The sequence below is a fragment of the Podarcis pityusensis genome, assembly GCF_964106645.2.
Source record: "Podarcis pityusensis genome assembly, chromosome: 6".
NCBI classification, from domain to species: Eukaryota; Metazoa; Chordata; class Lepidosauria; order Squamata; family Lacertidae; genus Podarcis; species Podarcis pityusensis.
In genome coordinates this window covers 466,973-492,459 of record NC_138030.1, presented here as the reverse complement: position 1 = coordinate 492,459, position 25,487 = coordinate 466,973, and the positions used below count along the sequence as shown (strand labels likewise).

Below are 25,487 nucleotides of genomic sequence, written 5' to 3'. Positions count from 1 at the left end.
CAGCTCTCTCTCTCCTCAAGGCATCTGTACCTGCTCCTGCCCTTGCAGAAGGCGGCACGAGTTTGTGCAGTAAGGCCTTTCTGATGTGGAGACAGTGGAACAGACTCCCTGGAGAGGCGGTGGACTCTCCTTCCTTGGAGGTTTCTAAGCAGAGACTGGAAAGCCTCCAGTCGAGGAATCTTGAGCTGTGATTCCTGCACTGCAGGTGGTTGGGCCTGATGACCTTTGGGGTTCCCGCCACCTACGGTTCTGTGAGTCTGGGGAAGTGCCCCCGAGGCTCCCCTCATGCTTTTTGTTCATGATGTGTGAGAGCATTGCCAGTGCGATGGGCTGCAAGGTTTTACTAGTTCCAGGGGTTCTTTAGCTGTGGCTCCTGCATTGCGAGGGCTTGAGCCAAATGACCCTTCCATTAAATGTGGATCCTGCCCTTTCCTCCAAAGAGCCCAGGTGCCCAACTTGTGGATCCTAGAACAATGCCACGAAAACGTCTGGAAAATAGTTCCAAATAAATTGCTTAAAAACAGTCAAGAACTCCTCAAAGCAGTCACCTGCTCTCAGACTTGGTGATTTCAGGGTTGCCAGGGGCAGAACTTTCAACCACCACATCCCTGGGCAGACAGGTGTGCCTTTAAATTTCTCCTAGGAGTTCACAGTGAGGAAGAGACATGCCTCACTAAGGAGGGCATTCCCCTGTTTTTGCTGCTCCTGAGATGGTCGGTTTTGGGGAAGTTGTGTTTTCAAGTCCTTGGGTCCCAAGCCATTTAAGGAGTCTTGTGAGCCTTGTGCGCTATTACTAATGCCTTGAATTAGCCAGCCCATTGCTCTGAGAACCAGTGACACATGCTTGCATCAGGCTGCCCCATTTGTCTGCATAGCGACAGCCTCCAGACCGTCTTCAAGGGCAGGCTCACACAGAGCATATTACAGTGGTCCAGCTGGGAGCTCACCAGAGCGTAGACCGCTGAGGTCCAGGAAGAGCTGGTGAGCCAGCCTAAACTGGGCACAAGCACTCCTGGACACAGAAACCACTTGAGGCTCCAGTGACAAGTTGGAATCCAGGAACAGCCTTGGGCTCCTGTTCCTTCAGGAGGAGCTCTGCCCCTTCCAGAACAGGTCGGACACCTCACTCCTGGACCTGGGAACCCCGCATGTGCCCGCCTCTGTCTTATCAGGAGTCAGCGTCAGTTTATCAGCCCCCTTCTGGCTCCTCACTGTTCCCAGACCCCAGCTTAGCATCTTCACAGCCTCTCCTTAATGGACTGGAGAGGGAGAGCTGCTTGCTCTTAGCATATTGGTGGTGCTGTGTTCCCCATCCAAGGAGGACAGTTCCCTGTGGTCTCATACGGAATGCCATAGGAGACAGGCCAGGCCCTTGTGGGACCCCACAACTCAAAGCCATGGGACTGAGCAGCGGCCTCCTACCACTATCTGTTAGCAACCACAGTGGTACCTCGGGTTACATATGCCTCAGGTTACAGACGCTTCAGGTTACAGACTCCGCTAACCCAGAAATAGTACCTCGTGTTAAGAACTTTGCTTCAGGATGAGAACAGAAATCGTGCTCCGGCAGCGCGGCGGCAGCGGGAGGCCCCATTATCTAAAGTGGTGCTTCAGGTTAAGAACAGTTTCAGGTTAAGAACGGAACTCCAGAATGAATTAAGTACTTAACCCGAGGTACCACTGTATAGGTAGGAACAGAACCACTGTAATACTGGACCTTCAGCTCCCACCTCCCTGAGTCGCTCCAGAAGGAGTCTGTGGTCAAGGAGAACCAACAGAGTCACACTCGCCCTGTTTCCCAATAAAGGCAATCAGCCAGGGTGGCCAAGACTGTTTTGGTGCCAACGCTGGGCCTGAAACCAGACTGCAGTGGCTCTAGCTTTTCTGCTTCCTCCAGGCATATCTTGACCTCCCTTCATCCAGGAAGGGGATGTTAGAGGCTGGACAGCAGTTTTCTCAAAACCTATGGATCCAGAGAGGGCTTCTTCAAGAGGAGCTTCACTGCTGCCCCTTCCAAGGCAAAGGGCATTTGGTAAACTATGATGGGCAGGGATCAAGGGGGCAGATTGCCAGCCTGACACTGCAACATCTGAAACTGATCCCAAATGGTGTGATTAGATGGTGTTCCAGGGGCCTCTGATGGAGCTGAAACAATTCAGTGGAGCTGAAGAGGACTATCCCTGGAGTGGGACGGTAAGGGGGCTGGGCTAGGGCACAGATAGGGGATATCAGGCTCTCTGGACGTGAGCCCATGACCTGCTTTTGCAGGGAACCCCCTAATAGGTGTGTGAGAGGCAAAGTCACCTTTCAGAATCCTTGTAAGCGGAGCCAAGCCTGGCAGGATCCATGTGCTCTGTGCATGGAAGCAGGAAGCCTCCCTCTCTCCCCAAAAGCGACGGTGGATTTGCTGTGGCCGTGGGCAGTGAGCATCTCGTGCCTCCACTGCTCTGTAACGGGAAGGAGTCCACTGCTGCCCCTTCCTCCCCACCAGGCTGACATCACCAGCCCCACGGTGGGCGCACCAATCCCAACCTATTCCTTAAGCTCTTCCTAGAGATCGGAAACAGGACCTGGGAATCAATTGGGTGCTTTTGGGGATGCTGGAGGAAGGATCCCAGCCTCTTCTGTGCCCCTCGGGACGAGGTGTTTGGGGCTGGTGCTGAGCAGGCGCCTCAGCTGGGCTCCTGCACCGCGACCTGCTCCTGGCCCAGGCTGGCTTTGATGTGGCAACGTGAGCTATGTTCATCCTGGGCTGGCGTCACTTTCACATTCTGCTGACTTCCTCTGGCTCTTGGCTCAAGCCCAGCCCTGGCTGGGAAATGGACCCCACTGCCTGCCAGGAAGGCAGCCCCCCCTCCCCCAGGTAGGTGAGCCCTTCCGTGCTCCAGAGGGCCTGGGGGGCCTCATTCCCCTCTTGTTCTGACCTCTGCAGAGGGAGGCAAACATGTCCTTCCTGGGGGCTGGTCCCTCCCGGTCCTGTTTCTGGAGGTCAGAACCTTGAATGGCTCACCTTGCCCGCTCCTGCCCTCCTCCAACACAGACAACCTTACCTGTCTCAGCCATCCATGCAGGCTGTTTAGGGGCTTGAGAGTGTGTGAGCAAACTTTGTAATGGGGAGGAGGCAGGCCTTGCAGAGGATGAATGCTGGGGGCAGGCAGAGGAGAGAAATGGTTAGGGTTCAACCTGAGCCATGAAGCTCACTGGGTGACCTTGGGCCAGCCTAACCTACCTCACAGGGTGGTTGTGAGAATAAAATGGGGGAGGGAGGAGAACTTTGCACACCACCTTGACCTCCTTGCAGGAAATGGGGGCTATGAATGTAATTGTGTGATTTGTACCCCACCCATCTCACTGGGTTTCCCCAGCCACTCTGGGCAGCTTCCAACACATATAAAAACATAACAAAACACCAAACATTAAAAGCCTCCCTATAAAGGGCTGCCTTCAGAGGTTTTATAGCTGCTCATCTCCTTGTCACCTGTAGGAAGGGCGTTCCACAGGGTGGGTGCCACCACCAAGAAGGCCTTCTGCCTGGTTCCCTGCAACCTCATTTCTTGCAATAAGGGAACCGCCAGAAGGCCCTTGGAGGAGGACCTGAGTGTCTGAGCTGAATGATGGAGGTGAAGACGTTCCTTCAGGCAGAGGCCGTTTAGGGCTTTAAAGGTCTGCAGCAACACGGAATGGTGCTCAGAAACATACTGGGAGCCAATCAATCAATCAATCAATCAATCAATCGGAAAGAGCATGAATAGTGAGTATCAGGCCTGCAGGTTGCGAGTCTGTGGCCTCCTCACAATGGGAAGGACTGAGGCCTTCCCCTCCCCCACTGCAGTTTCATGGCTGTCTGGAGGAGACACCCTCCCAGTTAACTGATGGACACCCCACCCCCAAACTGGGGCTCTCAGGTTCTGGGGGCTCTTAATCTTAGTCGTAGTGTCTGGGGCCGATGGGAGCTGACAGTGAACACACACATGCCATGCTGGGGTCAGAGGCGTAGGAAGGGGGGCAGGGAGGGCGGACTGCCCCTGGTGTCATTGCTGAGGGGGGTGACATTCTGCCCACTGCCCACCCGCGACTCCCAAGCCTACCCCGAGCCATCAATGTGTGTGGGGGGGGCGTGTGTCAAAAATTTCCCGCACCAGGTACCACCTGACCTTGCTACGCTTCTGGCTGGGATCCCTCGTCTTCTCCTGCCCCCTGGCAGGGACTGGACTACCTCAGCCCCACTCAGTGCTACGAATCTGTGATAGCTTGGGAAGGTTTTTGCAACTTGACACCTCTCCCCTCCACTAGCTGCACAGAGATCATATTTGTTGGTTTTGTTCTTGCTATTTTTATTTGTATCTTTATGTTTGTATCTTATTATCTATGTGGAAATCGTTTCAGTTTGGCTGTGTGCTTTTTCTTGTGTTTTCTCTATTGCGTCTGACTTTTGTTATGTTTGTAACTATGCAAATCTTGTTGTTTTGTTAGCCGCCTTGAGCGTGGCTTTAACTATGGAAAGGCGGCATACAGCAATGACGATCTTGCAACCCAGGGGCGTCTTCCTCGCCTCCTGCATGTTGGAACTGGAGCTGCCCCGAAATGGTATCGCCCCAAAACTTGGGCTCATCCACACTTCATTTGCCATGGGTCCGAGACGTTATTTCTTTGTCCCAATTGATGTTTGTTCCGACTCAGCAGAAAACATCTGGTTTTCCCAGGGAAAGTGGTAGGACCAAAAGAGAACCTCTCAGACCCATGCCTGGACCTCTCTAGCCGTGGGGTGTGTGTGGGGGGTGAAGGTTTTAAGAGTCCTTCTCCAGCCCTGGACAAAGCTGTGGGTGATGGCCGGGTGTTTCAGAATGGACCAGCCCTGCTGCACAAGAGCTGCCTCTTGTGCTGGAGAGAAGGGTTGTTGCACAACTGCATTTGTGTCCTCTCCTGCTCCCGGAGCAGCTGGGATTTGATGGGTCCTGCTACACAGAGAGAGGGAGCAGCGCTGGGTGGGGATTCCCAGAGAACACCCATGTGTCAGAGAGACTGGCTGCCGTGACTCAAGAGGCAGTGGGTGTTGATTTTTTGAGCCCTCTTCCCTTTTCGGCCTGTGGGAATCTGCAGACTCATGCACAACCTGCCCAGGGGGAGAGGAAAGGCTGAGCCCGTTCTTAGGGTGGCTCGAGACCTTGTGGAATCACCTGCTTGTGATAAATCTAGCCTGGTTCTCCAAGCTGTCCACCCCTCCGGCTAGCAAGGGCCCTCCAATTCGCAAGGGTCTGCAAGAGAGCCACCCACCGGGACCCTGCAGCCCTCTCTTCCTGGACTCTCTCCTCATCTGCTGTTCCATCAAACAGAGAAGTGGTTCTGGGGCTCAGGGGAGTGTGATTAATTCTAGGGGACTCAGGGTGACAAAGAAGAAGACTTGGGTCATGGGCCTTGGTTTTGGGACCATATATAGACTCTGAGGATCTTGAGAGGCTGCGGGTGATCTCATGTGGGAAGTGAGTGTGGAAATCCTTCGAAAGGGTGTCTCAACAGCTCAGAGTTGGACCTGGCTGCTCAGCCTCTCTTGAGAACACGAGAGATTTTGCAAAGCCCTCGAGTGAACGCAAAGCAGCAGACCTGGAGTTGTTGGTGCCTGCACTGCTAATGGCAAACCGGGAAAGAAACTGGATAAAAGGAGGGACTTTTTCATGCAGGGCATAGCTGAACTTTGTATATAATTTTTATTAAATTTTCTGTTTACAATTTAAAACACTCATTTTTACATCCTTAAAATATCAATGAGTTCTGCTCTTCTCTTTCCATGGTTCATTTTACATTTCAATAATCCCTGCATATTTTACAAAAGCTAGACCATTCAGTATTCCATTATTGCATCCATCAAAGCTTATCTACACCGCTGAATTTATCTTAATGCTGCCAGTCTTTTCAGCTGTACACAACTATTTCCCATATATTCCATAAACATTTTCCAATCTTCTCTAAATGTATGTTCTTTTTGTTCCCTTATTCTATATGTTACGTCTGCAAGCTGTGCGTATTCAGATACACTTCGCATGCACGCAAAAGCTCATACCAATAGCAAACTTAGTTGGCCTCTAAGGTGCTACTGGAAGGAATTTTAAAATTTTGTTTCCTCTCCTCCATGAATTTGTCCAAATCTCTTTTCTCCAGGCAGAACATGAAGTGCCGAGTGGATGCAGAGAAATAGGTGCTTAAAAGGCACTAAATTAGATCACAGAAACTCTCCTAGGAATGCTAATAAGTGAAGTTTCTAAAAATCTTTCTTGGATGTCCCGACTGAAGGAAAGGAACCGGAAATAAAACACCAGATGTTTCTTTACAATACACGCATTCATGGACTGATTGATTTTCAGACGTTTCCGAATGTTGATGCAAAGACACCCCTGGCAGTATCTCTCTCAGGTGGCCCTTCCCTTCCCCTTGGGAATTCCCCCTTGACACACGAGGATCCTCACCCACGCTGTCTAGGCTGAGGACAGGGGAAGTCCATCTGGGGCCTCAGAGCCTGTTGCTACAAGCATCGCCATCAAAAACAGCTCTGTGAGGGCCAAGGAATGCTGCCTGGGCTCTCAGAGTCGTGGGCGGAGCCTCTGCGCTGCTGACGGAGAGACGCACCCTCTGGGAGACCACTGCCTTCTCTCGGCCAGATGTGCCATCCAAAGGTTCCCTTGCTGATTCCTGGGGACGAGTGTGCTCTTGGAAGTCACAGGGGAAAGTCGAGTCAGCTCCAGAGGTTTCCATAGATGATGATCACTATTATTTTAGTTATTAAATTTGTATACCACCCTTCATCCTCTCAGGATGGGTCACAACATAGATATATAAGATAAAAACACAAAATTCATAATAAAAACAAGAACAAAACACACATACACGCACTCACAAACACATTTAAAAGGGTGAAGGATGTTAATCGGCCAGGGCTGCAAAGCCATAGGATCTGCAGATCTGGCCCCAAGAACGTAAAAATACGGAACGCTTTGTGAATTTGCGTGTCCTTCTCTGTATTGTTCCAGCTTCGGGATATGTGCTGCTGAAGCAGCATAGAATTGTAGAGTTGTAAAGGTATATAAAGGTCCTCTAGCCCAACCCCTGCAATGCAGGAATCACAGCAGCTGTTATTTATTTTATTTGCTTATCACATTTCTATCCCAGCTGTAGGTGGCTTACATGGTTCCCCCGCTCCTTATTTAATCCCCACAACAGCCCTGTGAGGTGGGTTAGGCCAAAAGAGGTCACCCCTCCCCCCCCCAGTGAGCTCCAGGTCTCTCCCGGGTCCAATTCTGGCACTCCAACCACCAGACCAGGCTGGCTCTCTCTTTTGCCCTGCTGTGCCCCCCATGCTGGCCAGGGCTGGAGGACGCTGCAGGCCCAGCTGTCCGGAGGGCGTCAGGGAGAGGCTGGGCTAGGGGCTGCCTGCCCCCTGCCCCCCTCCCTGCATCTGCTGGTTTGTTCCCCATGTGCAGGATCAGCACCGCTTCCCTCCCTCGGACACTCTGTCCTCCTGCTGCTCTTGCAGGTTTGTGCTGTGAAGCAACAGGCAGAGGGTTTCCTAGCACAGATCACCCCCCCCCCCGCTGCCACCGCCCGCAACAGACATGTGCGCAGGCCATGGCACCTTGTCCTCAGAGCTCAGCCCTCGGCTGAACCTCCCTGGAGCTCCCTGAGAACCTTTCCTGAAGAGACAGAGACACCACAAGCTGAGCAATAGTCTTCCATGCCACACACAGCACTTTTGGGTGGGCTGATTGGCGTAGGTGAAAATGGTGCTCTCTTGGCCAGAAAAAACCCCCCACCACAGACCCAGCCCAGTGCTGGACCCCCAAGTGCAATGCTTCACCCTGGCACATTGGGTCCCACAGGGTGAGATGAGGTCTCCTCACATCACCCCTGCGAGGCGGCTCCGGCTGGTAGAGAAGAATGCTAGGAAAAGCTTTCTGAGAGCTGTTTGACAGTGGGACAGATGACCTGGGAAGGCGGTGGACTCTCCTTCCTCGCAGGTTTTGGGTGGGAATCCTCCAGGGATTCTTGCATTGCAGGGGGTGGGCTAGAGGACCTTTGGGGTCCCTTCCAAACCAACAGTTCTGTGGTTCCATGAAAGGGAAGACCTGATGGGAGAGGAGTTCAGCTGCATGTCTCACCAGCTTTGCCCACGTATCGCGAACACCTTCCACTCCAGAGCATGCATTCCGTGGCATCGGTGGGGAGAGACTCTGAGCACGTGCAGAGTGCTGCTCTGTCACTATTCCTTATATACCTGTAGGGAGGAGGAGGGAAAGGGGGAGACTGTTCTTGCCACCAAGAGGAAGTGTGTCTCCTGGGCAGGCCTGACTCCTCATGATTTGTGAGGGTGGCTGGACTGTTTGTGGAGATGCCAGGATGGGGGGCAGGGGCTGCGTCTGCAGGGCCAGATCCGCAACTCAAAGGACCTACGGCACAGCCAGGAAGCCAGTCCTGTGTGGGTGCAAGAGAAGTTTCTATCCATGCATACTTCCAAGCACAATTCAAAGTGTTGGTGCTGACCTTGAAAGCCCTAAATGGCCTTGGTTCAGTACACCTGAAGGAAGGTCTCCACCTCTATCATTCTGCCCGGACGCTGAGGTCCAGCTCCGAGGGCCTTCTGGTGGTTCCCTCACTGCGAGAAGCGAAGTTACAGGGAACCAGGCAGAGGGCCTTCTCGGTGGTGGCGCCCACCCTGTGGAACACCCTCCCACCAGATGTCAAAGAGAACAACAACTACCAGACTTTTAGAAGACATCTGAAGGCAGCCCTCTTTAGGGAAGCTTTTAATGTTTAATAGGTCATTGTATTTTAGTGTTCTGTTGGAAGCCGCCCAGAGTGGCTGGGGAAACCCAGCCAGATGGGCGGGGTATATTATTATTATTATTATTATTATTATTATTATTATTATTGGCACCTAGCCAGGATGGCTCCGCTCTGCCTTCACACCTGAGGCAGCAAGTTGCTGGAAACCCCAGGAGGGGAGAGTTGTTCTTACGTTCGTGTTCTTATGTTCTTGAGCCAGGATTCCCGAAGGTGGGCTACTTCTGTCATCACATCACCTATCATTATTACCCAGACAGTGGGATAATGTATTAGCTTCAATACCTAAGGTGCAATTAGATTTATTATTATTATTATTATTATTATTATTATTATTATTAATGCCTCTGCCTATTGATGCTGTGACATCTCAGGTGGTCCAGTATCTGCCGGTAGATCTGAAATTGCCCCTTATCTGAAGCCCCGGAGTAGAGAGAACACTGAACTGGATGGACGATGGGTCTGACTCCCTGCAAAGGGAGGCCCAGGGGCGTCTGAGGACAGCAGAGGCAGCCTTGCTGGAAATGACACCTGGACAGGGCCGCTCTCCTGGGGCCCGCCGGAGGCTGCCAGAAGGGTTGCAAGGAGCAGCATGGATGAAGTGCTGCAAGGCACCACCCCAGCCTGCCTGCCATTTCATGGACTGAAAAGAGGGGGGCTCCACCTTCCTGCTTGGAAGGGCAGGTGAGGACACCTCCACCCGCTTAAGTAAGGAATCCAGGAAGATGCTTCGCTCCATCTGGCTCAGAGCTGCCTGCACTGGCTGGCAGCAGTGGTTCTCCAGGGTTTAAGGTAGTGCTATGCCCCAGTCCTACCTGGGGGTGCTGCCAGGGATGGCATCTGGGGGCTTCTGCATTCAAAGCAGGGGCTCTACCACTGAACTATAGCCCTTCCTGTTAGGCCACTTATGGGGTGCCCCCCACATCTGATGTTGATTTATTTATTGTTATTAGTTGGCTTTTAGTCCAAGCCTTTGGGATGTGGTGGGAGGAAGGGCAGGATCCACTGGAGGCAAGGGGTTCAAGGACTCTTGAGCAGGGTGAGGGAGGGCACACAACCCCCCCTCCCAAATGATGGGCACCTTCCAGACATCTCCTCGCCCACCCCAGAAACCACATTGCTTTTCCTCAATGGATTTCACATTTCCTGTGGGCTTAGTAAACAAACTGTTGAGACACCCCAGGAAGTGGCACATTCCCTCCCCCCCTCCCCCCAAGGACCTGGCTTTGCATTTCCTCCTCTGCCCAGAAAAGAGCGAGTGACTCTTGGGGCAGAAGGTGACTCACCCCCTTCCTCTCTCCGCCTCCCCCCCCCAACATATTGCAGAATATAAATGGCCCAGGCAGAGCTCTCTGCTGCAGAAGTCGCCAGAGGCAGAGAACAGGGGCAGAGAGGCAGACAGAGAGAGAGTTCCTTGCCCAGCTGAGTCGCCATGGGGTCCTTCCTGGCTCCCTCTCTCTTTGGGCTCCTGACTTGGGTGTCCCTGCATTACAGCTGGGCTGCTCCCCTCCAGGATAAGGGCCCCCTGGTCATCTCCTTCCCTGGGGACGTGGTCAGGAACACTTCGGACCGGGAGCTGGCATCTGTAAGTTCTTAGGCTTCCTGGGAGTGGGGTCTCCTAGCCTGAGTGTCTGGATCTCAGCTCTGGGTTGGGGCAATTAGGAATTCAGACAGGGCTGCAGTTGCTGGAAACTGCAGGAGGGGAGAATTCTGCTCTTGGGCTCAGATCCTGGGATGCTGGACTAGATGGTCTGATCAAACTGAGAGTGGGAGACTTCCGTTGGCAGAGCATCAGACTCTTAATCTCAGGGCTGTGGGTTTGAGCCCCATGCCGGGCATAAGATTCCTGCATTGCAGGGGGTTGGAATAGATGACCCTCAGGACCCCTTTCAACTCTGCAATTCTCTGATCCTTATGAGGCATTCTTGCCCCCTCCCCCCCGCCAAGAGATAGACGGACTAGTCTTGGTGAGACCATGGGGCTGGTGGGATGCGGAGAAAGGAGGCTCAGGATCAGTCTGGGTGCATCATGTGAGAATATGCTGGGGAAAGGAGATGAGGAGGGCAGACTGGATCCGTGTGTGTGTGTATAAATCCCTGGTAAAGGCAAAGGGACCCCTGACCATTAGGTCCAATCGTAGGCAACTCTGGGGTTGCGGTGCTCATCTCGCTTTATTGGCCGAGGGAGCCGGCGTAAAGCTTCTGGGTCATGTGGCCAGCAGGACTAAGTCGCTTCTGGTGATCCAGAGCAGCGACAGAAACGCCATTTACCTTCCCGCCAGAGCGGTACCTATTGATTTACTTGCACTTTGATGTACTTCCGAACTGCTAGGTTGGCAGGAGCAGGGACCAAGCAACGGGAGCTCACCCCGTCGCGGGGATTCAAACCTCCGACCTTCTGATCGGCAAGCCCTAGGCTCAGTGGTTTAACCCACAGCGCCACCCTCATCCCTTAAATCCCTGGTAGTTTTAAGCAAACTTGCCTTTCATGCATCTGGGCACCTGCACCCAGTTCCTCTTTCTTTATCAGTAATGGGGTTTCTGAGTCACCTGCCAGTGGCTCACCAGCTGGAGTTTTTAGGGGTTCCAGAGGACAGCTTGCTTCAGAGTAAATGTGAAGGTAGCTCTGACTCCTGCATTGCAGGGGGTTGGGCTGGATGACCCTTGGGTTCTTTTCCAGTGTGGTGGTGGTGTGGAGAGCCAGTGTGGTGTAGTGGTTAAGAGCGGTAGTCTCGTAATCTGGTGAACCGGGTTCGATTCCCCGCTCCTCCACATGCAGCTGCTGGGTGACCTTGGGCCAGTCACACTTCTCTGAAGTCTCTCAGCCCCACTCACCTCACAGAGTGTTTGTTGTGGGGGAGGAAGGGAAAGGAGATTGTGAGCTGCTTTGAGACTCCTGAAGGGGAGTGGAAGGCGGGATATCAAGTCAGTGAGCAACCTAGGCAAGGGAGGCAGGGCAGATGATCCTTGAACACCCTCCCCACTGCTCCCAGCAAGGGCAGCTCCTTCTTACTGGGAGGGTCTTCTTCACACACAAATGCACCCCTGCAGGCAGGCGAGGGATTCCAGCGGGGCAGCCGACTTGCTGCAGCGGAAACAACAAAGGGCGTTGTGGGACCTAGGAGGCAAACAGATATGGCGTGGCAGAAGAAACTTTTCCTGGGCCACAGCCCACTTTGAATCACCCTCAAGATGCCCAAAGGGCTATCCTTACAAGATATGCAAGTGTGTGTCTGGGGAGAGAGCAGTTTTAATTCTCAATGTCCAGACTAGGACAGAGGCATCGTGAGCCCCCTTGCAGACTGGTATGGAAAATGTTTTCAATAAATTGCCATTAACTAAGACAAATCTTGATGCTGGTCGCAAGCCTGTTCCTTGAGTGACCCATTCACAAGCTCAGCAGCAGCCTCTTCCCTCACTAAGGAGGTGGGGAGCATTTTTCTAGGGATGCTCTGCCCATTGAGCATCTCCACACAGCCTGCTAGAAGTGGATGAGTTCAATATAAATGGATACAGAGTAGGTGTGATTCCTGCATTGCAGGGGGGTTGGACTAGATGAGCCCTGGAGGCCCCTCCCAAGCCTACAAGCCTATGATTCTGTGATTCTAATAAGTGGTCCCAGACTCTCGGCTGCCTTTGCGTGTGTGCCTCCTTCTCTCTCTCTCTCTCTGCTCCGAGACAATCTCAGCTCACAGCTCTTTCCTTCCTTCTCCCCCAGCGCTACCTCCAACGCTTCGGGTACCTGCAAGACCCCAACTCGGGCTCCAGCGGCGGCCAGGTCACCCTGGACTCTGCCCTCAAGAAGATGCAGAAGCGCCTGGGCCTGCCGGAGACGGGGCGGCTGGACGCCCCCACCATGGAAGCCATCCGGGCTCCTCGCTGCGGGGTGCCGGATCTGGGCACCTTCCAGACTTTCGAGGGAAACCTCAAGTGGGACCACAATGACATCACCTACCGGTGAGTCCCGGAGGGGACCGCTCCCCCCCCCCCCGGTCGTTTTCTCAGCACAGAAGGAGAGCAGAGGCGGCAGCAGGCTGGTCTCTGGCGAGGGCAGTTGCGCCTCTGCGCAAATCTGAGCCCGAAGAGCTCAGCCTGCGCAAGAAAGGGACGGGGCCGCCCTCGTTCCCCGGTTCCCAAAGTGGGCGGTCCCACCGGGGCGGGATTCCCCAGGGGGTCGCTAAGAGGCAAGGGGGCGACAGGGGGGCGCTGGAGGTGCAAATGTCGATCCGACTTCGAGAAGCTGACCTAGCAGTCAACTCCTAGGGGCCGAGGTCCCTTCGGCCCCCCAATAAAATATTAGCCCTTCCTAGGGTGTGCATGCGCTGCATCTTGTGCTTGGTTATGTGGGGCGGGGCTTACCCCCCCCCAATATTTTATTCCACTTGGCACCCTTGGAAACTGGTATCGCTGGAGTAAGTTCATCAGCAGTGGAGCTCAAAAGTTTTAACTGGTTTTGGACAAATGTTTAGAACATTTTGAACCAACGTGCAATTAAATGCCACCGTTTTGAATCTGGTTGTGTTATTTGTTTATCAATTAAATTTATAAACCGCCCTTCCTCCGAAGATCACAGGGCGGTTGACAGTATAAAATCACAAGATACACAACATAATAAAACAAACAAAACAACACACACACACACACACACACACACACACACACAACCCTTCGTGCTATTCTGAAAATAGGGTAGGGGGCGCTGGGGAGGAGTTTATGGAAGGGGGCGGGAGTTTGGGAGCCGCTGCCCTAGACGGCCCCCCCAGCCCTCCTGCGATGCCGTGGCTCCCCCTTGGCGGCCGTGGGTCCTGACTTTGCCCTGCCTTCCCCAGGGTGCAGAACTACTCGCCGGACCTTGACGCCTCCATCATCGAAGACGCCTTTGCGAGGGCCTTCAAGGTGTGGAGCGACGTGACCCCCCTCACCTTCACGCGCCGGGACAGCGGGGACGTCGACATCCTCATTATGTTCGGGACGGAAGGTGAGCCTCGGCCTTGTCCCCCTGGGGAGGGGAAGGGGGGGCAGGGAGCAGCCAAGGACACCAGTTCCCCATAGGGCGGTGCCTGCGGGGGTCGTGGTGGGAACCCCAGAAGCTGCCTCCCCAGGGGCGCCTCTTGGAGCCCTTGCTTGTCCTCAGCCTCGGACCTCCCCTCATGGATTTGCCTGTCTCCCCCCCCCCCCCAGACCACGGGGACGGCTATCCCTTCGACGGAAAGGACGGTCTCCTTGCCCACGCCTTCCCTCCCGGCAAGGACCGCTACAGTGGGGATGCCCACTTTGACGACGACGAGTTCTGGACCCTGGGCACGGGCGTTGGTGAGTGGGCCACTGCTTTCCCCTCGTCCCCACATAGAATTGTTGGGCTGGAAGGGGACCCCCGGGGTCATCTAGACCAACCCCCTGCAGTGCAGGAGTCCACTCAAAGGATCCCTGACCAATGGCCATTGGATGCCTGCTTAAACGCCCTTGCGGCTGTCCCCTCCGGGCTATTCATTTCAAGCCATTTATTAAACCTGTATACCACCTTTCATCAGGGATGAGGGTGGCGCTATGGTCTAAACCACAGAGCCTAGGACTTGCCAATCAGAAGGTCGGTGGTTCGAATCCCTGCAACAGGGTGAGCTCCCGTTGCTCAGTCCCTGGAGTTTCCATGCGCTGCTCTGGTTCACCAGAAGCGGCTTAGTCCTGCTGGCCACATGACCCAGAAGCTGTACGCTGGCTCCCTCGGCCAGTAAAGTGAAATGAGCACCGCAACCCCAGAGTCGGCCACGACTGGACCTAATGGTCAGGGGTCCCTTTACCTTTACCTTACCCCCTTTCATCATGGAATCACAGAATTGAGTGGGAAGGGGCCACAAGGGTCCTCTGCTCCAACCCCCTGCAATGCAGGAATCTTTTGCCTAACGCAGGACTCGAACCCACAACTTTGAGATTGCATAAAACAAATTCATGAATTTCTATACTGTACAAGATAATAACCAATATATGAATGCAGTGGGGGTTTGTACATGCTGTTATATCTCTGGGTGACTTGCCCTGTCCTGACCCGCTTCTTCCCTCTCCTGAGCAGTGGTGAAGACCCGTTTTGGGAATGCCAACGGCGCCAACTGCCACTTCCCCTTCACCTTTGAGGGCAAGTCCTACTCCACCTGCACCACCGAGGGGCGCGAGGACAACTTGCCCTGGTGCTCCACCACCGCCAACTTTGACCAGGACAAGAAGTACGGATTCTGCCCCAGTGAATGTGAGTGGCCAGGGAAAGGAGGGGGGCTGGGGGGGCTGGAGGCCCCCAAGTGCAGATCTACTAGGAAGCGAATGAAGCTCCGGGGCCCCTAATCCCAGAGGGGCCCCAGGAGAGACTTCACTCCATGTTGCTTGAAAAATTGTGGGTGTAGTAGACCCAATTTGAGTCTCTCAGGTCAATTTGATTAATTTTTTGTGTGGCATCTATTTCAACAATCCCAATGCTTATGAGTCAGTAGCACAGAGGCTGTGAAAGTTGTTGTAAACAATTCCATTGAAGAAGATGGTTCTCTTTTTATGTATATATATTTGCTTTATTGAATCCAAAAAGAAAACAAACAGTCAATATTTTTTTTAACACATTACAAAAAGCTATAATAGTTTCCTAATACGTATCTTCAATGGCAACTTCCCATCACCCCAGGATGGGTCTTTAGTTTTCGGTTTGTCACACTTATCTTTATCAGTGATAATACATCTTAGTTCTCTTAAGTTTCTACGATTCCCTACTTTCCCACAGAAGTCACTCCAGGCCTGCCAACAAGTTCAGATTTTTGCAGCGCTCCCTGAGATACTTTCTGTACATGTCCCATTCCCTCATAAATGTTTGTTCAGTCCGATCCCTTCATTTCCCCGTCATCCTTGCGAATTCTGCAAACTCTTAACGGTTTCGACTGCCGCTCCAGTTTAGTCGGGGTTACATCTCCTTTCCGGTTCCTAGCTATGACAATTCTTGCTCTGCAGACCTGGTTGCTGCTTGCAAAGGCCCCCCCTTCATAACAGTTCAAGCTTTCAGGGCCCCCCAAATGTGAGTCTGCCCCTCCTCCTCCTGCCTGGCCGGCTCAAAACGCTCCTTTCTCCCTGGCTCGCCTAGTGCTCTTCACCTATGGAGGCAACGCAGACGGAGAGAAGTGTGTCTTCCCCTTCACCTTCCTGGGCAAGACCTACGACAGCTGCACCACCGAGGGGCGCAGTGATGGGTACCGCTGGTGCGCCACCACAGAGAGCTTCGACCGCGACAAGAAGTACGGATTCTGCCCCAACAGAGGTACAGGCAGTTTCATTTCCAGAAGGGTGCTGGGGCCTGGATCTGTCCAGTATATACCTGTCACTAGTCCCTAAGGGCAGGGGGGCTCACTGGTTAGGGAAAGGCACTCTGGATGTGCTCAGAGGCACTCTTTCTTGCAGAGCTGAGCCAGAGAATCACAGAAGTGTAGAGCTGAATGAGACACCCTAGGCTCATCTAGTCCAGCCCCTTGCAAGGCAGAAATCGCAGCTAAAGAATAATAAGACTCATAGGGTTGTGGAAGGGACCCAGAGGGTCAACTAGTCCACCCCCCTGGAATGCAAGAATCACGGCTAAATTGTGCCATTTATTCATTCATTATTGTTTATTAAATTTCTATACTGCCCTTCATCCGAATATCACAAGGCAGTTTACAATATAAAAAAGGGGAAATGGCTAACATTGTAACAAACAGAAACAAGAAAACACACACACACACACACACACACACACACACACACACACACACCAGTTGAACTAGGTTGTTTAATTAGCCAAGGGCCTGGAAGAAGAGGAATGTTTTTGCAGCAATTGCAGCTAAAGAGCCACAGGCTCATATAGGTGGACAGGGTCCCCACAGGTCATTTTGTCGAAGGCAGAAATCACAACCTTGGCCCTGATGGGTCCTGGAGCTGCTGGGCCCATATCCCAGCAGGCCATGCTGGTCACACTGAACTCTAATTATAATAATAATAATAATAATAATAATAATAATAATAATAATTTTATTATTTATACCCAGCCCATCTGGCTGGGTTTCCCTAGCCCCTCTGGGTGTGGGGCTGGCAAAATGGCTTGAACCCGGATCCAGCTGCCCTCAGGGCAGAGCAGTGTGGCTGCCTACAGGTCCCTTCCTGCCACAGGGAAGGAAGGCAACCATGTCAGACAGAGAGGGGTACCTCCCTGCCCCCCTGCGATGCCCCACTGCCCTCTTGCCATGAGCGACTGGTGCGCTGCTCCCGGGCGGGTGGGTGCTGTGTGGGAAGCCCCACGGGAGTTGGGTGGGGAGAAGGGATCCCTGCTGGGCAGAACGCTCACCGGCCGCCTCTCTGCAGACACAGCCGTGATTGGCGGGAACTCCCAGGGCGAGCCCTGCGCCTTCCCCTTCACCTTCCTGGACAAGAGCTACAGCAGCTGCACCTCCGAGGGGCGTGAGGACGGGCGACTCTGGTGCGCCACCACCAGCAACTACGACACCGACAGGAAGTGGGGCCTCTGCCCTGACAAAGGTACCCCTGAGCCTCTGGCGCATGAGCCAGCCTGGAGAGAGCCCTAACACCAGAGGAGGCTAATGTTCTCAGGTGGCTCCACCAGATGCCTGTGGGAGGCTGCGGGTGGTTCTGATGGGGGGGGGGTCATGGGACCTGCTCCTCCTCCTCCTCCTGGTGGGGGCAGGGAGGTGAGGAGGGAGAGGCCGAGCCCTGCAACCTGCAGCCCCCACCCACAATCTCCTTCCTGCCTTCCAGGGTACAGCATCTTCCTGGTCGCCGCACACGAGTTTGGGCATTCGCTGGGCCTGGACCATTCCGACGTGCGGGAGGCCCTGATGTATCCCATGTACACCTACCTGGCTGATTTCCACCTGCACTCGGATGACGTGGCTGGGATCCAGTACCTCTATGGTGAGTGGGGTGCTGGGGCAGCTTTAGCTGGGGGTCCCCTGCTCAGCCAGCCAGAAGGGGGCCCAGAATGTAAAGAGGGAAAGCCTTCCTGTGCCCCATAGCTCCCCATTAGTAGCTCCTCTTTTTGGAGGTTGGGAGGAATGGTGGATAAATAAATAAAGCATATAATAAGATATACAGTCATACCTCGGGTTACAGACGTTTCAGGTTGAATTTTTTCAGGTTACGGACCGCCGAAACCCAGAAGTACTGGAATGGGTTTCTTCTGTGTTTCGGGAGTCGTGCATTCGCAGAAGTGCTAAATCGCGCATGCGCAGAAGCGGGTTGCAAACGCTGTGGGTTGCGAAGATGCATCCTGCACGGATCACGTTCGCGACCCGAGCGTCCACTGTATATAACAAATGTAGGGTTGCCATGTGTCCTCTTTTTCCAGGACACGCCCTCTTTTTCAGGGATAAAATTTGAGACAAATTGCATTTATTTGCTTTGAATGTCTGTTGTAGTGTCCTCTTCTTTGCTCTTCGGAATATGGCGACTCTAAATAATGCAATCAATAAACTATACAAGACCTGTCAGGCATGCCTGGGTGCCTGTTGTGGCCTGACCTTCCTCTGCCCATCACCCTGGCACCTGGGCTCTCGTGGTCTTTCTGATGGGTATACAGACCCTTGAAAATGCTTTGCCCTTCCCACTCCTAGGCAGAGGGTCAGGCGTGAAACCCACGGTGGGCACCCTCCCCACTACTCAAAGCCCCGAGGACCCTGACCAAACCACCGAGGAATACGATGATGATGGCTCCAGCACAGACGAGGATGTCACGGAGACCACCCCAGTCACAGAGGCCACCACGGTCGTGGAGACCACCTCCGCAGGCCGCGCAGGAGAGGCTTGCAAAATCCCTCAATTTGACGGGGTGAGCGAGATCAGGAAGGAACTGTACCTCTTCAAGGACGGGTGAGTGGCAGTGTCCTGGGGAGGAGGGCGGTGGAGGGGCAGGAATGGGGCAAAGGGCTGTGTGAGCCCACAGAGGGGGACACATGGGCTTTGTGCCCCTCGGCACCTCTCCACACTCAGCCAGGTAGGGAGGAAGAGAGGGCTGTTCATGAGTTCCAGCTCTGATTGGCCACTGAAAGAAAGAAAAAAAAAAGAAAGAAGAGGGTGCTGGACCCTTTGGTCTGGCCCAGCAGGGCTCCTCCTCTGTTCTTAGGCTCTTATGACTAGGGCTGCCCCCCCCCCCGGCGCTCTTCTCTTGCCAACCCCACCTACCTGCCAGACCCTCGGAGTCCACCTGCCTCCTCTACACCTGGTCAACCCTGGTGGAGACTGGAGAGCTGGTCCTTCCTTCCTTCCTCCTTCCTTCCTTCCTTCCTTCCTTCCTTCCTTCCTTCCTTCCTTCCCTCCCTCCCTGCTCCAGCCCCTGCTCACAGAGACCTTTCCCTCCTTCCCAGGCAATACTGGAAGAAGCCAGTGTCAGGCACGGGGGCCATTGTGGGCCCCCTCCGCATCCAGGACAGCTGGCCGGCCCTCCCAGATGTGATTGATGCTGCTATCCAGGACGCACAGACGAAGAAAACCTACTTCTTCTCTGGTGAGTGGCTTCCCCATTGTGGCTGCTCGTGGAAATGGGGCAAAAACGCAGGGCAAAGCAGATATTTTGGGGTGGGATATGAGTCCACACTAGCCGTAAATACCGGTCCTGAAAGACCTACATTAGCTCCCGATACATTTCTGAGCACAATTCCAAGTGTTGGTGCTGACCTTGAAAGCCCTAAATGGCCTCAAAGGGCCAGTATACCTGAAGGAGCGTCTCCACCCCCATCATTCTGCCCGGACACTGAGGTCCAGCTCCAAGGGCCTTTTGTTGGTTCCCTCCCTGTGAGAAGTGAGGTTACAGGGAACCAGGCAGAGGGCCTTCTCGGTGGTGGCGCCCGCCCTGTGGAACACCCTCCCATCAGACTATCTGACTTTTAGAAGACATCTGAAGGCAGCTCTGTTTAGGGAAGCTTTTAATGTTTGATGTATTTATTGTGTTTTTAATATTCTATTGGGAGCTGCCCCAGAGTGGCTAGGGAAACCCAGCCAGATGGGCAGGGTATAAATAATAAATTATTATTATTATTATTAATAATAATAATAATAATAATAATTTTATTCTGCATAGCTCCATGCTCAGAAGCTGCCCACAACCCCTGTGGCTGCTTCAGAGAACTTGCTGAAGCCCACAAGGGACACCTCGAAAACTCTTGCTTGTTGGTGCCCGCAGGGCAGAGTGCATGGGCCTCTTTTCACCTGACTGAAGATTCCTGCTAGCAGGACAAGTCTGAGGGTCACGTTGGATGGATTTAGATGACTGGGAGAGGATATTTTATCTAGAAATGACCCTTCCTCTTTCTCACCTTGTGTGAGAATGCAAATATCTATTTCAGCAGAGCTAATATCACCACCCGTGCGCAGCTTATCTCTGGAAGCTATTAGGACAAGGTTGCACAATCTTCTAGAAAAATTATAATATCCAAGGATGCTTTAGGCAGACTCGGGTTATCTTCTCCCTTTTTATTTTCCCCTCTTAATAAAGAAATCACTTTCAGGCAAATAAGTAAACAATAAAAAGGTGAGGTTTACGCATATCGAGGCCTTGGCAGGATTCGGCAGATACAGTGACGAAAATCAGACTGGCAATAATCCTTAAACATTGTAAACACCCACAGTCCAGTTCAAAATGGAGATTGCTTTCTGGAGGAGAGCAAAGAAATGTCTTCATCGCAGGTCGGAAGAAGAGTGTGCAGTGACAGGAAGAAGCAGAGATTAAGTCTCTCTCGTTCTCCTTCCTGCCACAGAGGAGATGGCCTCATACGGTCCCCTGCCTGGGACTCTCTAGCCAACCTGCCCTCTGTGACGGGGCTGCAGGTCCTCCCACAGATCCATGGGATGGACACCTGCCGGGGGGTGAACAAGGAAAGTTGCAAAAGCTGTTTCTCCTCCGCAGGTCGGCGCTTCTGGGTGTACCAAGGGACGAGAGTCTTGGGACCGCGGAACATCGAGAAGCTGGGCATCCCGAGTGACGTGCCAAAGATTGTGGGGGCCCTGCAGGAGAAGCCGGGCAAAATCCTTATCTTCAGTGGGGAGCACTTCTGGAGGTACCAGGGATCCTGGGGGGCAGAGAAGGCAGGGGAGAGAAAGCAGAAGGGGGCACCTGGTCAGACCTCTGCTTGCAGCCCCCCCTCCCTCCCTGGTCACAGTGGGCCAGGATCAGAGAGCAGCAGGGGCTGGTGGAGAACATGGAATGGGAAGGTCCCCCAAAGGTCATCTAGTTCAGCCCCCTGCAGGAATCACAGCTCTTGACCTCAGAAAGTCCATCCTAATGTTTAGTGGGAATCTCCTTTCTTGCCATTTGGATCCATTTATGCAAGGTGAACCCTCTGGAGCAGGAGAAGACAAGCTTGCTCCCTCTTCCATCCGACAGCCCTTGGGCTATCTGAAGATGGCTGTCCTATCAGCTCTCAGTCCTCTTCCTGGGGCTTAACCCCCCCAACTCCCCCCCCCCCCACTGTTCCTCAGAAGGTCTCCAGACCCCTGATCATCAGAGAGAGGCCAGTTATTCTCCACCAGTCCTGCAGTTTGACTTGGCCAAGGAGGAATCGCCCCTTCTCAGCTCTGACTTGATGGACACAACAGCTGGTTGCTTCTCTGCCAGGCCCAGAACATGGAGAAGGGGAAACTGCCTGCCCCTTAGCTGCCCCCATGGCATGAGCAGCCCCACCTGACAAGCGCTCCTCCACAACACCCTTCTCCCTGCCGCTGAATCAATCATCTCCAAAGCCAGCGACAAATAGGGACGGCTCATTTCTGGCCTCAACACGGGTCAACCTTGAGGCGTCAGGCGTCCTCCTGGCCCCCCGTGTTGTCAGGACTGAAAGGGCACCGTGCCCACCCCAGCACTGACCAGACCTGCGAAGAGGGCATGGGGGGAGGAGGAGGCCTGGGGTGGACCATGGGGAAAGCCTTCTTCAGTCTTGCTTTCCTCCTCCAGGCTGGATGTGAAATCTGAGCGAGCGGATAAGGGCTCTCCTCACTACACGGACAGCCTCTTTCCTGGGGTCCCACTGGACTCTGAGAATATCTTCCACTTTAAAGGTAAGGAGGGTGAAGAGGGACAGGGGTGGGCTTAGAATGCATGTGACCTGGGGGGGGGGAGAGCACTGCCAGGAGGGGATTCAAGACTAATCCACCACCCCAATTCCCAGACTGTGCTCTGCGGAGCTTGTCTTGGTGTCCCTGCTCAGAGGCTGAGATGCTCTGTCTCTCTTGACCAGGGGTAGGCAACCTAAGGCCCAGTGGGCCAGATGCACCCCAGTCGCCTTCTCAATTTGGCCTGCAGATGGTCTGGGAATCAGCATGTTTTTACATGAGGAGAATGTGTCCTTTTATTTAAAATGCATCTCTGGGTTATTTGGGGGACACAGGAATTCGTTCATTCCCCCCCCCCCCAAAATATAGTCTGGCCCCCCACAAGGTCTGAGGGACGATGGACTGGCCCATGGCTGAAAAAGGTTGCTGGTCCCTCTCTTGACCTTATGTAGACTCTGGCCTTAATGGCCTTGCAGGAGCTCCCTCTTCAGGTGGGGATGGGAATTGCTCCACTCACCTGAGCCCCTGCCCAGGGTTCAGCCTCTGTCTTCCCATCAACGCTCAGAGCAAACTTTTCTGCTCTAGGCCTAAAGAAGGTGAGCTGCTGGAGGCTCCTTGCTGGGATTTCTGTAGGCAGCTGTAATGGTTCTAGGGGTTGCTCGTGCGTAAGCCGGTGCAAACACCTGGCTGGGTTGCCTGAGTGAACCTTTTCTGTCCGGACAGCCACTCACCCGTGACTGTCTCAATCGCTGGCAGAATCCGTCAGTGGGCGTTTCTTAAACTTCTTCCAGCAAAGAAGCTCTTTGACGCCTAGTCTCCTCCTACTCTCTCTGCGCGAAAGCCTTCTGCGCAAGGAGGGCGTAGGCAGCGGAGGACCCCTACTCTCCCCGCTGGTCCCCGGCAAGGAGTCATGGGACCGCCTCGCCGCTTCCCCCATCTGCCCCCCTTCTCCACTGGTGCTACGCTGATTCTCTTCCCCGGAAGATGGGCTGCCTCTCCCAATCCCGGGACGCTCTCTGGAATCCCTCTGGATCTTGCTCTCTCCCTCCGGCACTGATGGCAGTTCCCTGACAGCAGCCATGGGGCAGGTGGGGGTGGCTGGATTGAACCAGAATCCTGGCACTGGGGGAGGGAGGGGGATGAAATTCATGCTCCCCGCCAGGTGTTATCTGTTCTGTGGTAGAAGGCATAGAGGTGCCCATAGCAAACATCTGTATGTTTGACCCTGAAAGGTAACTATCAGCTCTGGGGTGGGGGGTGCCATTAGCAATGGGAGGAAAGGTAGGGGGAAGGGTAGAGCTCTCCCTCCAAGCGCTCTGTCCCCAGTGGGATGGTGCTGTGGTCCAAACCACTGAGCCTCTTGGGCTTGCCAATCGGAAGGTTAGCATTTCGAATCCGCATGACCGAGTGAGCTCCCGTTGCCCTGTCCCAGCTCCTGCCAACCTAGCAGTTCGAAAGCACACCAGCGCAAGTAGATAAATAGGTACCACTGCAGTGGGAAGGTAAACAGCGTTTCTGTGTGCTCTGGTTTCCGTCACGGTGTCCTGTTGTGCCAGAAGTGGTTTAGTCCTGCTGGCCACATGACCCGGAAAGCTGTCTGTGGACAAACGCCGGCTCCCTTGGCCTGAAAGCAAGATGAGCGCTGCAACCCCATAGTCGCCTTTGACTGTACTTAACCGTCCAGGGGCCCTTTACCTTTTTTACCTTTTACCCCAGTCAGATTCAGAGCTTCCCCTCGACCCCCTGCCTGTTTATTCATTTTTCATAAAATTTAAACTCTGTTTGATTGTAAAAGAAAGCTTTCTTAAAGCTGCAGATGTGAGACTGGATCTCCTGTCTCTTCCTCGGGATCCTCCCCTCCAGAGGCCCTTCCCAGCTGCCCCTCCTTGGGTAGCCTCGGGCATATTGCCTCCTTTGCCGGTGGTGACGTTGGCACCCTTTGATAACCGTCCCCCCAATTTCCTTCCTGCTTCCAGGAAAATACCACTTCTGCCGGGGAACCTTCTGCTGGCGGATGACCCCACGCTACCAGGTGGACAGGGTGGGCTACCTGAAGTACGATGTCCTGAAATGCCCGGAAGAGTAAGCTTGCCAGAGGGCTGCTGGGACCCTCCTCTGCCTGCGGTGGGACTTTAGGGCAGTCGCTCACCAGCTCTGTCGCTCCAGCTTGGACCTGGGAGGATGTGCCCAGGTGATGCTGGCGCTCTGCTCGACTGCCGCCCAAAGAGGACTCTCCAGCCACCCTGTGCCACTCCCGGGGCACGCGGACCTCCTGCCAGCCTGAGCCAGGTGCCTTGCAAAAGTCTCGCCGGGTGCAGGCAGCCGGGCTGCTGGCACAGAGAGGGTCTCTGCCTGTTGCGTGTGTGTGTGTGTGTTGCTTGGTCATGGACTTGTGGCAAAGACCCCCCCTGGGGAAGAGAAGGAGGGTGCCTTCAACCCTCCCACTGCCTCTGCCGCCTCTGCCTCCTGTGGGACCTCCAGCATCTTGCACTTTCTGAATAAATGAAATCCTGCCCCACCTGGAGCCTCTTGTCTGCTTATGAAGTGGCACAGAGGGTTGGGGGGCTGGGAGGGGCTCCAAACACCTGGGAAGCAACACTAGCTCAGTGCTGCAAATGGCCCCCCTTTATTTACAACCCCCTGAAGAGCGTTTCCTATCAGAAGGAGGGCGAGTGCCCTGCTTGCTTGCTTGCCTCAGCTTCCAGTTCTGTGGGCTGGTAGCAAAGAGCTGCCTTCTGCTAGCTGACATGGTGTGTAAATAAATCATAGAAGCATAGAATGGGAGAGTTGAAAGGGACCCCGAGGGCTGTCTAATTCCAGCCCCCTGCAATGCAGGAATCTCAGCTCAAGCATCCATGACAGATGGCCATCCAACCTCTGCTTCAAAATCCCCAAGGAAGGAGAGTCTGCTCCCCGTCGGACAGCTCTTGCTGTAAGAAAGTTCTTCCTGATATTTAGTCGGACTCTCTTTCCTTTGAACCTGTCAGTTTGGGTCAGGAGAAAACCACCTTGCTCCCTCTTCCATGTGGCAACCCTTCAGATTTCTGGAAACGACAACCATGTCTCCTCTCTGTCTCCTCTTTTCCTTCTGAGCTTCTGCTTGGCCTCTGTGAGAACAGGACTAAAGGAGTCTTTGGCCGGATCCAGCAGCCCCCACCCTTTCCAGAATATATTGTATCGCTTTTTCACATATAATAAACATAATTTAAAATACAATAAGCAACAGCGGCAGCAGCCAGTCCATCATTTAGAGGGGGAAAGTGTAACCAGCTTAAAATTAGAACCATTACTTAGAACAAGTTTATGATGCCTATTAAAGCCTCTAATCCAATAAGTCTCTCCCGATGCTTCCGTGGGTCGGAGGCGGCTGTCTCAATTGATCGTCTCATCTCATCCAGGAGATGAATGGATGCCAGGCATTGTAAAAGGACGGATCGTTTAGAAACAGCGAGATGCTGGCATTCTGCTACTGATCTGTCCATAGGCTCAGGGCAGGCTCAGGTGTGCTCTGTCGCTCTGACCAGCCGGAGCGAAGGCCAGTCCTTGATCCTGCAGAAAGCTCCTCTTGTTGTGTCCCTATGTTGGAAAACCCATCTCCACCAA

At 53.7% G+C, this 25,487-nt stretch overlaps 1 protein-coding gene across 1 annotated transcript; it reads left to right on the top strand.

Annotated features, from left to right (window-relative positions):
* Positions 1–10,201: 10,201 nt before the first annotated feature.
* MMP9 (matrix metallopeptidase 9) lies at positions 10,202–24,402 on the top strand. The gene is made up of 13 exons (XM_081011177.1): positions 10,202–10,414; positions 12,547–12,785; positions 13,658–13,806; positions 14,010–14,141; positions 14,896–15,069; positions 15,943–16,116; positions 17,190–17,363; positions 17,601–17,756; positions 18,455–18,710; positions 19,205–19,344; positions 20,743–20,893; positions 21,787–21,890; positions 23,861–24,402. The coding sequence occupies exons 1-13, from the start codon at positions 10,262–10,264 to the stop codon at positions 23,968–23,970; spliced, it is 2,112 nt and encodes a 703-aa protein (XP_080867303.1). The 5' UTR covers positions 10,202–10,261; the 3' UTR covers positions 23,971–24,402.
* The last annotated feature ends 1,085 nt before the right edge of the window (positions 24,403–25,487 follow it).

Bases quoted from the DNA above. Each gene is read 5' to 3' on its own strand.
- MMP9 (XM_081011177.1), top strand. From the start codon at position 10,262: ATGGGGTCCTTCCTGGCTCCCTCTCTCTTTGGGCTCCTGACTTGGGTG. The intron at 10,415-12,546 runs GTAAGTTCTTAG...CTTCTCCCCCAG, and splicing joins CGGACCGGGAGCTGGCATCT to CGCTACCTCCAACGCTTCGG. The intron at 17,364-17,600 runs GTACCCCTGAGC...CCTGCCTTCCAG, and splicing joins GGGCCTCTGCCCTGACAAAG to GGTACAGCATCTTCCTGGTC.